Source organism: Rhipicephalus sanguineus, chromosome 3, assembly GCF_013339695.2.
Source record: "Rhipicephalus sanguineus isolate Rsan-2018 chromosome 3, BIME_Rsan_1.4, whole genome shotgun sequence".
NCBI classification, from domain to species: domain Eukaryota; kingdom Metazoa; phylum Arthropoda; class Arachnida; order Ixodida; family Ixodidae; genus Rhipicephalus; species Rhipicephalus sanguineus.
In genome coordinates this window covers 140,805,291-140,818,966 of record NC_051178.1, presented here as the reverse complement: position 1 = coordinate 140,818,966, position 13,676 = coordinate 140,805,291, and the positions used below count along the sequence as shown (strand labels likewise).

Below are 13,676 nucleotides of genomic sequence, written 5' to 3'. Positions count from 1 at the left end.
CCCGGCCCCCCTTGTTGCTGCGGTCAGAAAACAACTACGGGAAGCAGTACCGCCGGACAACTCCTCGAACTCACCACACCTTTTCTTTCACTCTCCCATCTCTATGTACTCCTTTCTCATTCCCGCTGCGTAGGGTAGTCAACCAGACATTTTTATGGCTAACCTTCTTTCCTGCTGCCTTTCTCTGTCAGCTTTTCTATTCCTAATCATAGAAAAGACAATATACCACTCACGAAACTATAATGTTTAGAAAAACGTGTCCCGTTATGCCCCGCTCAAGAAACTCAGAACCTTGAAGAGTGTAGGATTTCAAGACAAATTAAAGCTCTCTAATGTTAAACGAATAACTTATCAAAGGTGCTTAAGTCTTACTATTTATCGGGAGTTGACATTTGTAACTTTACCTGTTGGAAAATTTCCCATGTATGTCGGCAAGACTGGCATGCTAATAATGACATTTACAAATATCTAAAATGCATTAGTTTTACCTGCTGCGTTTGGACAGTTTAAAGTAGATTCCTTGTTTCATTTTGTACTTCCCGATTTTTTATTCTCTTCTTGCTGCGTCCGTCGCTGTAATATGCAAATTAAAATGAAACCGTAAAACAAGCCGCAGTTATATACAGGTTTGTATCGTAAGTTTTGTTATCTTACCTTTATCTTGCAATTTTTAAATGCATATTTTATTTTTCTGCGTTTTTCAAATCATGTGCCATCTCTCCACGGTGCCAAGTCTTGTAACCGTGAGGGCCACTTGTTTTCAAGGTGCATGTGCAACATTTGTTTCACTGCCTCTTGCAATTTGCTGCAAATAACAAGGTTTTCCTGAAGCTCTATGGCAGTATTGTAGGTCTCGATACATATACATCGTTCCCAGTGCGAGATTTTGCATCGGAAAATTTCGGCGTCTACCACTTCCGTAACAACTTGGCCCGCAGAGTAGAGGATCAATGGCCCGCGGTTCCGGAAAAACAAACAGCGCGCCTTCGCACGACAGCGCACTGGAACGTCGCGGGAAAGATACATATATGCATTTCAAGAGTCGACTGCTGTATTGTAACCTTATCAGTAAAAAAAAAATGAGTGCATAACGAGTGGTATCGATTAGAGAAAACACACGTGCGTAGCATCGATTAAAACCTGCCCGAAACCATACGTACTAAAATAGCAATCGGCCGAGTCTGTTGAAAACAGCACAGACTCTGGAGTCAAGTGGTGGTGCGACTTTTTGATGAAAGAGAGGGCAACAGAAAAAAAAAAGCGAGTGGTTTTGCGGAAAGCTTGTAGGCAACGTCTGATGGCTGATTTCCGTAGTGAGGACACCGACATGATTTATTCCGACGAGGGTGGTGATGAGGGCTTGTTGGTTGGTCGTGCTTGTACGATGTCGGAAGGTGAAGGAAATAAACTATTGTTGTTAGTAGCGCCAATGTGTGTACGTTTCTTATTTTGTGTGTGTCCTTTTGTGCGCTACAAGTACGATTTATTCCGCCTGGTTAAACCTAAACATATGAGTGGTGCTTTATTTTTTAAAATGCGAGAGCAGGTGAGAGCTCAAAAATTGAGTTTCTGTTGGTCCGTCCCCTTCGTGCACCCAACTGATCTAACGATTACCGCTGTCGCCATGGGAGAAGTCGTATACCCGCCACGGTGGTTTAGTAATTATGGTGCTCGACTGCTGACCCGAAGTTTGTGGGATCAAATACCGGCCACGGCGGCGGCACTTCGTTGGAGGCGGAATGCTGGAGGCCCGTCAACGAAATGCTAGAGGCCCGTGTATTTAGATTAAGGTGCACGTTAAAGAAACCGAGGTGGTCAAAATTTCCGGAGCCCTCCGCTACGGCGTCCCTCATAATCGTATCGTGGTTTCGTTAGGTAAAACCATAACAATGATTATTAGTCACCTACGACACACAACAAAGTTTTTGTTATCCTCAGGGCATTTCGTTGTGCCCAGCTGCGGCACTGCGAGAGCTCGATGAATAGTAAAGTTTTCTCGGACAGCTCCTCTGCGATTTGAATAGAAGGCGACGTGCCTCTTGGGAGCCAAGCGCGCCAGCCGCTGAAGTACTGCTGTAACTGTTATAGACAATTCATGCAACGGCTTGGGCAACACACAGGCACCAAGAAGAGTGGCTGATGTATGTACTACATAAATTTAGATGGGCAAAAAGGAGCAATACTTGTATTGGGAGCTGATTACATTTCGTACGTCGCACAAGATGGTAGCATGTTTGCGTGTAATTCCTCATTGACACGCTCCTCAAAACAGATTCATCGGTTCAAAGGAGAAACACATACATTATACACATACATTATATTAACATTAAAGGGGTACTGACACAAAAATTTCGCGGCGGAGATAGCCTGCTGGATCGATTCCCGTGTACGTGCGTGTACCATCTGCAAAATATCGACAGCGAATAAAGCTTGGAAGGTATTTTATATGAATTTTGAATTTCGCGAGCGCGATCCAGCATTATAGGCCGCACCTAGTGCATTGACACCCTCGGAGGTGACCCGAGGTGACCCCCCTACTTCTCCTACGTAACCACTGCAGCCGGTACAAGTTACGATGACGTCGTAGCCGCCATTCTTGTTTTGAACGCGCTTCCCGATGAATCGCTCCTCGCCAGCGGGTCAAACCTGAAGTGATTCGCCACGTCGAAATTCCTTCGATCCCCGCCGCAAGAAAATTGTCGCCATCAGACGACGATGAGCCCGACGACGACAGACCGCGCGGAAATGACGTCACTGTTCTGTGTGCTCCCGTGACCCGAGCGTTTCACTCGCTAGGTGGTGATAGTTGCACCCGGCGGCTTGTCGTTTTTGGAGCTCTGTCAAACCGAAAACTGAGGCTGTGTCGGTAATGAGGAACTTGTAATTAATTATCTGTCGCGCGCTGCAGCAAACGATGTGCCGTGTTATGACTAACAGGCCACAGCAACACATTGCAGCAAAAAACGCGGGGCGAAAATTTTTGTTCAGGACTCCTTTAACACCATACATTATATTATCACTATAGTGATAACAAGCTGTCTCAATTTTAAAACACGGCTTATATAAACACTGAATGTGTGCCTGAAAATCATGATGATGGGCGGCTTAAATGTCGCAGTCCCATCTTGAACGATGAACCAGCGGTGAGATTCTTGTCTTCATAGACTCTTTTTTTTTTCATTATCCTGGTCAATATGTGCATTAAAATATTGAGTACGAATGGAAAGCAAATGTTTTCTTTACTGCAGCTATTACAATCAGTAGTGAGAGAACGCTGTCTTCTAGAATTTCTTGGTTTTTTTACATAAAGGTTACGTCTGTTCACGAAAAAAAAGGGTAAAAAAACGCCAGGCCTGCGCGGAAAGTGCAGCACAGTCACAGCGAAAGCTGGAAGAGCGGCATTTCTACTGCCCGTTCTAAACTCTCTTGGAGCTACTAATACAAGTACACTAGCAAGGTACCCACTACGCCATAAATCACAATTTTTGTGAAGTTGGGAAGCACCTACTAAGCCATTATTTGTCATTCTGCGGAGAAGCGAGGTACCAGCTACACGTCTGTAAGGCATTATGTGCACTTTGTTGGACGCTACGAATGATGACGATGAAAGAATTATGGCTCAGCCCTTTGTAGTGGGTGGAAGCTTTAGACGGTCCACCAGTTATGTAATTTGCATTGGGTGACGCCCGGTCACTATTTCCCTCTCCCGCCGTGCTGTATAATATACGTTGACGTGGGAGAGAGAGGGGAGGACAAAGAACTTTATGAGACCCCTAGGAAATGAATCATGCGCTATAGGGCTTCCTTGGCACCAATACAAAGGCACTTGCGAGGAACCCACTGCGCTATAAATCATTGTAATTTTTGAGAAGTTGGGAAGCAGGCACTATGCCATTTTTCGTCATTTACGGAGAGCCGTGGTACCTGCTGAACGCATTTAAGGCATTATACGCACTTTGTTGATGCTGTGCTGATGACGATGAAGAATTATGGCGGAGCCCTTTGTAATGGGTTGGAAGCTTCAAACACCGACTCGTTGCGCCATTCGCATTGTGTGACGCTGGTTACAGCATTCGCGTTGTGTGACGCTTGGTGTTTATTTACTCTTCTACCACGCTATATTGCAAAGGTTAATGCGGTTCCTTCCCGACATGAAGCCTGTATAGGACCTTTTTGCAAAGCAGTTTCAAGCACCGGCCATGGCTCGGAGGTTGAACACTGGGCTCCCACGCAGAGGGCCCAGGTCGAACCTCGTACCATCCTGGAACTTTTTCTTATTTAGTTTTTTTTTTCTTATTTCGAGCGATACTGGTTACGGACACCGGCGGCGGGCGGGACAACTACGGCGCCCAAAAACGGCCGCTGAAGTGATCTCATAACAGCTTTCGCTGTAAAAGGCATTACAGCATTTGCCATGTATTGAGAGCAAGCCTTTTTCCGTGGTTACTTTTTCTACAGCGAAAGCTGTTATGAGATCATTCTCCGGCCGTTTTTGGCGCCCGTAGTTGTCCGCCGCCGCCGCCGCCGCCCGCTGCCGCCGCCGCCGCCGGTGTCCGTAACCAGTATCGCTCCGAAATAAGAAAAAAAACTAAATAAGAAAAAAATTCCAGGATGGACGAGGTTCGAACCTGGGCCCTCTGCGTGGGAGCCCAGTATTCAACCTCTGAGCCATGCCGGAGCTTGAAACTGCTTTGCAAAAAGGTCCTATACAGGCTTCATGTCGGGAAGGAACCACATTAGCATATGCAATATAGGCTGTGGTAGAAAGATTAAAATAAGCACCAAGCATCGCACAACGCGAATTCTGTAACCAGGCGTCAAACAATTGCGAATTGCGCAACGAGTAGGTTGTTGAATGCTTCCAACCCATTACAAAGGGCTCTACCATAATTCTTCATCGTATCAGGCGTAGAATCAACAAGTGCGCATAATCCCTTACAGCGTTTAGCCGGTACCAACGCTCTCTGTAGAATGACGAAAAATGGCACAGTGCCTGCTGCCCTACTTCTAAAAAATTACAATTATTTATAGCGTAGTGGGTTCTCGCAAGTGCACTTGTATTGGTTGCCAAGGAAGCCCATAAGCGCATGATCCACTTCCTCGGGGTCTCAGTAAGATTACAATGATTTATATCGTAGTGGGTTCCTCGCAAGTGCACTTGTATTGGTTGCCAAGGAAGCCCATAAGCGCATGATCCATTACCTCGGGGTCTCAATAAAGTTCTTCGCCCCCCCCCCCCCGCGTCTCTCTTCCACGCAACGTATACAGCATGACGGGAGAGGAAATGGCGACCGGGCGTCACCCAATGCAAATTACATAACTGGTGGGCCGTTTAAAGATGCCAAACCCATTACAAGGGCTGAGCCATAATTCTTCATCGTCATCAGTCGTCACGTCACAAAGTGCACGTAATGCCTTACAGACGTGTAGCTGGTGCCTCGCTTCTCATAGAATGACGAATAATGGCTTAGTGGGTGCTTCCCAACTTCACAAAAATTTTGATTTGTGGCGTAGTGGGTACCTTTCTAGTGTACTTGTATTGTAGCCCCAAGAGAGCTTAACGGGCTCTAGAAACGCCGCTCTTCCAGCTTTCCGCTGTGACTGTGCTGCGGTTTCAGCGCAGGCCTGGCGTTTTTTTTTTTCTTCCTTCGTAAAATGTCGCTCCATGTTTATCTTGTGTTGTACTGACGCATCGTCATTTACTTGGCGCATCACATTCATGCTAACGGATAGGACGTCCCATCAAGGGGAAGAAGACGAAATTGAGATTCCCTCGCCTTGCATTTTCTCGACTCGGAGCTTAAACACGCTTTCTAAAAACAGAGACAAGTTTGCTTCGAACGTCGTCGTGCAGTGGGTTTATACGTTATATCTAAACGCTGATGGATGTCATAACGATGATGCGCCAGAAAACTCGATGCGCTATCATCATGTTCATGCACATGCAGCTAATGTGATTCGCATCGCTGTAATTCTGACGATATCAACAAACAACCGCGTAGCATCATCATAACCCTGCTTCACGACATCAAGCGAGCGTTCGACAATTTCAGTCAAGAAGTCCGCCTTGAGGTCAATAGGCGCTAGCCTTCTTATGTGTCACTAGGTTTACGACTGCCTCATCGATAATGCAGTACAAATCCACGCAAATAAAGTTGTCACTGCTTCCATACTTAAGGCCGTGTCGTTCTCTAATGGGGTGTACCAAGGCTGATACTGCTGAGCATCTGTCGCGTTGGCATTGGGAAGTGTAACTTCACATGGGCGTAAATCCCGTGCTGTGCAATTGTCGACAATCCGCCCACAACTGACGTGCCTTGTACAAGCAATGTTCACAAGATCATTGGCTCAACAGAAGTATTTATTTTATCACGCTGTTACTGGCGTCATCTGTCAAGATAGCAAACCATGATACGGTAGAGTGGGCGAAATTTATTAACAAAAGGGTTTCTCATCCTGAGAGCCCACTCATTTGAATGCTTTGGGCGATTTAAGTAGTAACCATTTTATACAATTGATAATTAATGTGTCATAAATCGTTAGAACGCTACCGTCTTAAGTTGATTCCTCGCTCGAGTACGTAAAGAACCTGAAATATCTTTTGAAGAAATATAAGCTACGCAGCTTAAACAAAAAATAAGATAAAAGGAACACACATGGATGACATCAAAGCTACTCAACTTACAGAGTCTCTGAAAGGCAATTAAAACTTTTAAATTGTATTTCATTAAAAAATTGAACCATCTCCCCTAAGGGAACCGTGATGGGATGCGAAGCAGCAGCGTTGCGCACGGGTGGCGTCACGGGTTGAACGGCGCTAACGCAGGTGCTGCGGTGAGCGCTGGAAGATTCGTTTGAAGCGAAACTCGGTGTAGCGTTTACTGGTGTAAACGTTTGTTTGAAACGCAGACACGGGAGGTGAGCGGGCGTTGGAGCCGGCAGCTGCGGGCGCTCCGGCGGCTGAGAAAGGGAGTGACGTACACGCGCACGTGCGAGGGAAGCGTGCGAGGGAAGCGTGCGAGGGGAGCGTGACGTCAACGCCCAGCTGCGGCGTGACCTACTTGGCACCGCTCCAACATCTGCGCCGAGGGAAGCGCGTTGCCTCGCGTTTGTGCGGACGGAGGGACAGCGTTACACAGGCTAGTCAAAGAGCTGCTTCGCATCTCAAAAATCGTTCCTTCACCTTGTCAGGCGGCTGTACTTCATACCGGAAAGACCGTAACTCGTGGCTGATTGTATAAGCACTGGCAGTGCTTTGCCAAAGAAACAAGTTCGAGCAGAGGAAGAGAAACAGGTAGGAGAGAGACATAACTACGCATGATCAGATAAAAAGTAGAACACTCTTAAGAGCCGGCATTCCAGGAGCAGTACCATTTATCAGGCTTAAAATGAACGTTATAGATATAAGCAACACACTCTCATTAAAATGTTTATGCTAAAATGCAAACGCTTTAAATGCAAATGCAAAGACTTTATGCAATGGCAAAATTTGCTAAGCCTGTCAAAACTTGACTGCACTTCCGTGTGCGCATTTAAAAGTTCGAGGCATTACTAGTTTAACAAAAGCAGAGGTGTCTGAAAGCGTGAAGACACGTTTATAATGATTGAAAAAAAAAAAGGAGCATAAACCACAAAACGCGTTCTCTTCGGCACCGTGTGAATAAATGAAAATTTGAAGTAAAATTGCGACAAATCTGCAGACTGCAATGTTTCGACCAAATGCGCTCTCAATACTACCTTCGGCATTATGATGACAATATTTTGTCGAATTAAAAAAAAATGGTAGGTAAGCCTTTTTCTGGCCGATTATTTCAAATTCCGAGCAGTGCTCATCGAAAAGAAGAAAATAACTGCAGACAGTACGCATACTAAGCTCTCGAGTACACAGATCGGGTCACAGTGATAATACATGCACCGAAAGCACGATCTAGGTACTCAATAAGGTCACCACATAGCATTCCTAGAAGTCCACATAACACTTGCTAAGTAGAGGTCACATCCAAACTTGCGCATCTGTGATCTTGAATGGAGATGCATCGACGTGACTTTGGGTTTCTCTAACGTTAACTTTGGGCAAGAAGGCATAATGTCAAATAGCAACGAAAAAAAAAAAACACATTTAAAATGAGGCTCGAGTGTGGAACAGCAGCCGCAGCCGCCGAGTTTTCAAAAAATGTGCAGCCCGCTTTTTTAACGCATCATCAATTGTATTATGTAATTTGTACTTGAGTACTTTCTCTCCCCATAATTCTGACAATGTGCACAGAGTAACAAAATTGTATAATGTGCTCTAGCGCTGAGTTTTAGTTTATTCTTCTTCGTCTTCGTATTCCATTCTCAAGCACTCTTAAGTAACCTTGAAATGGTAAACCACTGTTGCGAAACTGCTGGTATACATTTGATGAACAGCCATCAACCCTCCCTCTTTCTGGTGTACAGCTTTCGTAATGGATAACCCTCTGCTTGCGCACTTTAGTCGGAAGGAACGGAGAAAATGCAACACTACTTTAGGAAAATTGAAAACCTCGTGCACTTCATTGCACTTTATGGTATCGTGTGGTCAAAGCTATTTCACAAAGCCGTCAGACTTCTCGGCATTGCTGCCATATACAGTTGTCTGACACACACACACAAAAAGTTATGTTTCCTTCTGGCTTGCCCACGGCGTACTATGTACAGCTTTGATCGATTAACTCGTTAGTTGCGTCACTGGCCGTTCGGCGCAGTGGCGAGGACCGCTTCTGATGGTGCAGTCAGCTTCGAAAGTTTAGCGACCACGAGTCACAAGAAAAAGCTGAATGTTCCGGCTACTTCGGCATGTAGCCTGAAATTTAGATTTCCGGCCTGTTCTAAAACGCACTAACAGCATGTACTACAAGTGCAGTTAGACGGCATACAGTAAAAAAGAAGATTGCTGGGAAAGTCACTGTTTTCTCAGATGTAGCGGTCTCTAAACTTTTGATGCCAACTGGACATACGGCGAGAGCTGCATCAACTCACCGAGGTTTGTGGAGAGGAGGCAGGTGGTCCACAAGCACACGTACACGATGGCGGGAATCAGTCCCCGTAGAAACATGGTGGAGGTTCTGTTGCAACGGCCTGCTCCTGCTTTCTTTTTTTTAAGTTTCGACGACCAACATCGACCATCTCTGCAACATGTAGACTACGGGTTTTCGCGGCGAGGCGACCGCCTCTGACAACGAAGACAACTTGCTCGACATTGTCCTTCGCGAACTTTTTTTTTTCACTGTCACGTCTCCTTCCCCCCTTCGACCACTGCGTCAGATGTGGGTGCTCCTTCTCTCCTACGCTTATCGCCGAGTACGCTGCGATGTCGTTTCTTCAGCTCGACAAAGCGACAATCTAACGACTGCTTTGCATCCAATAACTTGAACTTGAGGACTTTTCGGTGTTTCGCCTTTTTGTTTTCCTACGCAGTGAAACTCCTTGTTTCCCGCGCGTAAACTTCTCGGTGGGCCACACAGTTCACCCGACTAGACGTTTACTGCGTATATTCTCCTTAAGTACACTACGCATTTTTTTCCCCTGTGGAGAGTTTTGCTTAGGTTTAAAAGCTTCGAGGCTGCTTTCAGATAAAGATAACTCTTTTTTTAAATACTAATTATTAATACTAAATCAGCCCTAATTTAACACTTCTTACGAACGGTTGTAGGCACGAAAAATTATTTCCGGGAAGCTCTGACCTAATTGGGAAGACGACGAAAATTAACGTAACGCGCCTCAGATATCCTTTCGAAGAAAAAAAAAAAAACGCGCGAGGACCTTTGCAGCTGCCCCGTTCACAAAGCTATTGCTCCGAACTTTCGCCGGAAGAGATGCAGCATCGTCCGGAATCCACAGGCGCGGGGAAAGAGAACAAACTATCTTCGCAAGTTTTGTCGCACGCAGCGCAGCGACCCACAATGAGGAAAACTTGCGTGCAGTGGCTTGACTAGGAGCTCTTCCCACGAAGAGGCATATCTTTGATCCAGGCTTGGAGGCGAAGAGGTGATTTGGGCGCCGCAGGAGGAAAAGAGGCTGCACGGTAGGGACGCGCCCGGCGCGGCAAGCGTGTCCTCGCGGACGAGGCGACGGACGGGCTTTGAACCGAGGCTCGGAGGAGCGGCGCGCAGCCTGCGAACGACACGGGCCCGTGATTGCTACGCGCTCCGCCGTAGGGCGCTGCGACGCGACGGAAAAGGTACGGACAGAGGGATTATGTGAGGGGAACAGACGAACCATGGTGTAGCGCCAGAGGAAGACGCAAAAGTGGGGAGCGCAATATTGACACGTGGTCGTGACGGCGAAGAAGCAAGCAGTCGGGCTGTTAAAGACGTAACTCTTTATTGAGCATACTTGTGCCCAGGAAATGAGAGGCGAAAGTATAAGCAATACACGCTGATACACTGATAGCGGCAATCGCAGTCGTCGGCCGTCGGTAATCTGATCATGTGAGATCGAAGAAACCAACCTCAATCCTTTCAAACGCCACCTATGAAGAACTGTATGTAAATAGGTAAATTCTATACAACGTTGTTTCAAGGCACTCAGTAGTCTGTTGCTACAAGAATAACAGCATAATATGTTAATTTATGGGTTTATAGTAGCTAATCTTAATTAAGTTGTAATTAAATAAATATTTATCCTGCAGTCATTGATGGTCTGTTTCGGCATAAATAGAATGAAATTTCAGGCAAGAATTGCAGTGCAAGTTCAGTTTTTGTTATGTCTATTTTGAGCAAAGAAAACTTATACTTTTCACATGGCTCGCAGGAAGCGGCGCGTCGAACGTGGTAGTTCCTTCAGCAAAGTGATCATATGGATCAGTGCACTGCAAAATGAAGTTAAATGAAGACAAATTTATTACGCAGGACGTTCAATTCATTCAAAGCTCGATATATCTAGCTCGTTCTTAGCCCCTAGTTGATATAAACAGAAAAAAAAAACAAGTGGTGTACACAACTGTGTGCGTAGCGTGTCAAAGCGTTAACGTTGGCGGCCGCGTTTGTTCCAGAATAAACTCTACTGTTCGCGTTGCGCGCTCAAGCTGATCAGAACAATCTAAAATAATCGGGAATGTTCTAAATTTCGGTGCGGAACGCACAAGGCAGTCGTTACACGTGTAACGGGTCGGTTACATGAAAACAGAAAAAGAAGCGCGCGTGGCAATATTCGGACTGTGAAAAGTGAAACGCAAATAGAAACAGGATATGCCGCAGCTGCAGACAGATGATAGTTTAGATATAGGGTGTACAGAAGCGAGCCTCCGGCGTTACGATGGGCGGGAGTATCAGTGTCGAAATAATTAGGTTAACGCTGCGAACAAGCGCGCTGATGACTTCGGCATCTGGCAACTACGTGTCCCAATCCGAAGGTTTGGACTATTCTGTCTCGTTTTTTTATTTGTTTCTTACGCTCTCTGAGAGTAGCTCGCGCAGCAGCGTGCACGTGGTGCATATGCTCCAGTGCAGAACCGTGGTCAGCACTTCCGCAATCCGGCGCATATACCGGAAGGTGCGGTGTTAATTTCGTTGGGGTACTGCGTATGGAAAACAGGCTGGATGTCTTATCGCTATAGAGGTGCGTGTGAGCTTGATTTTTGCGGAAATGTTCTGATGGCGTTTTCACGCGACAGCAGCCACGCTCACGACTCCAGCCACATAATAAGTAAGCGCAAGCACGCACATACATCACACTAGAATGAAAACAAACTGGAGAGACAAGCGTCTGTCCCTTGTTTTTTTTAAATGCGAAGCATTTCTTAGCGAACTTCTGCGACTTTGAGCGTATCTATCTATCTATCTATCTATCTATCTATCTATCTATCTATCTATCTATCTATCTATCTATCTATCTATCTATCTATCTATCTATCTATCTATCTATCTATCTATCTATCTATCTATCTATCTATCTATCTATCTATCTATCTATCTATCTATCTATCTATCTATCTATCTATCTATCTATCTATCTAGCCGCCTACGACTTTGTGCTCTCCTGGCCGTTTCGTTAGTTGCATTTACACCAAAATTGGTATGGCGACACATGACTTTATGACGAACATAAATGGCAGGTCATAACATAAAATCATGATATCCATGTCATGAACGACATGATTTGCATGCCACTGTTTTGGTGCTCTTGCGGCCGTTTCATTAGTTTGCTATATACCAAAATTGGTATCGCGCGACGTGACTGTGTGACGAACACAAATAACAGGTGTAACATGAAAATCATGACACACATGTCATGCAAAGCATGACTTACGAGCCACGCTCATGGTGCGCTGGCGGTCGTTTCGCTAGCTTGATATACATCAAAATAGGTATCTCGCGACGTAGCTGTGTGACGAACACAAATAACAGGAATTAACATGAAAATCATAACATGAAAATCATGACACGCATGTCATGTACATCATGACTTACGTGCCACGCTCATGGTGCGCTGGCGGTCGTTTCGCTAGCTTGATATATACCAAAATTGGTATCGCGCGACGTGACTGTGTGACGAACACAAATAACAAGTGTTAACATGAAAATTATGACACGCATGTCATGCACAGTATGACTTACGTGCCACGCTGATGGTGCGCTGGCGGTCGTTTCGCTAGCTTGATATATACCAAAATTGGTATCGCGCGACGTGACTGTGTGACGAACACAAATAACAGGTGGTAACATGAAAATCGTGAAACGCATGTCATGCACAGTATGACTTACGTGCCACGCTCATGGTGCGCTGGCGGCAGTTTCGCTAGCTTGATATACACCAAAATTGGTATCTCGTGACGTGACTGTGTCACGAACCTAAATAAGAGGCCCTAACATGAGAATCATGACACGTATGTCATGTACAGCATGACTTACGTGCCACGCTCATGGTGCGCTGGAATAGCAGGTTACGCATCCTATATATGTAGCAGAATATATGTTTCATTAGCATGGCATATACCAGATTATACACGCATGGATGTATGACAATCTCGCGATATATGGCGAACTAGATGTCACGACATGAATGACTTCATTAGCCTCAATGACAAAGAAGGCGAAGTATGCAGCTCTTTGCTGGCTGCTTCGCATTACATCGATTCCCGCACTGCGTGGGATCTGCCGATTTTTTTTTTCTGTTGCATGCTTGCGCGCTTATGTGCGTCTGTCTGTGCGCGCGCGCGCGCGTGTGTGTGTGCGTGTGTGCATGTAATATTTTAAAGATATTGTATGCAATGTTCTAAAGGCTGTGTTTGGCGTTTCGACAGCAGACGAGACACGTACCACTAGATTTCAATTTGCGGGAAAGTATTGGGTGCCATGAAGAAAGAAGATCTTTCCAAAATTAATGGGGAAACTACGTTCGAGTGAGTGTTATACACTTGTTTTTCGAAATCCGAGGAAAAGTGCGCAACCTTCAGTCTGTACTTTTAGTGGCAGGAAACAGTTACACAGGGCTTGTGTAGTGAACGGGATTTATCAAATAGAAGCAGCGAGAGTCTATAGAATAGGGAAAGTTTCTGTCTGCACCATCGAACGCGCCTTCAAAGCTGGGCGATATGCCTATCCACTGTGCAGAGAATGTGAAAAAAATGGCGACCTGGAGCACTTATTTGGTCCTGACGGCGCTTCGCTGTCGCAACGAAGGTTATGGATAGGAACCTACAAAGGCGAGGATTT

General features: G+C 45.6%; 1 protein-coding gene across 1 annotated transcript in view; it reads right to left on the bottom strand.

The window, feature by feature from the left end:
- LOC119387294 (neuronal acetylcholine receptor subunit alpha-10) overlaps window positions 1-10,095 on the bottom strand; it is a 139,206-nt gene extending 129,111 nt beyond the window's left edge. Inside the window, exon 1 of the mRNA XM_037654634.2 lies at window positions 9,001-10,095. Within this exon, the coding sequence (XP_037510562.1) occupies window positions 9,001-9,076 (76 nt within the window). The 5' untranslated portion in view covers window positions 9,077-10,095. The remainder of the gene's footprint in view (window positions 1-9,000) is intronic.
- Between the last annotated feature and the right edge of the window lie 3,581 nt (window positions 10,096-13,676).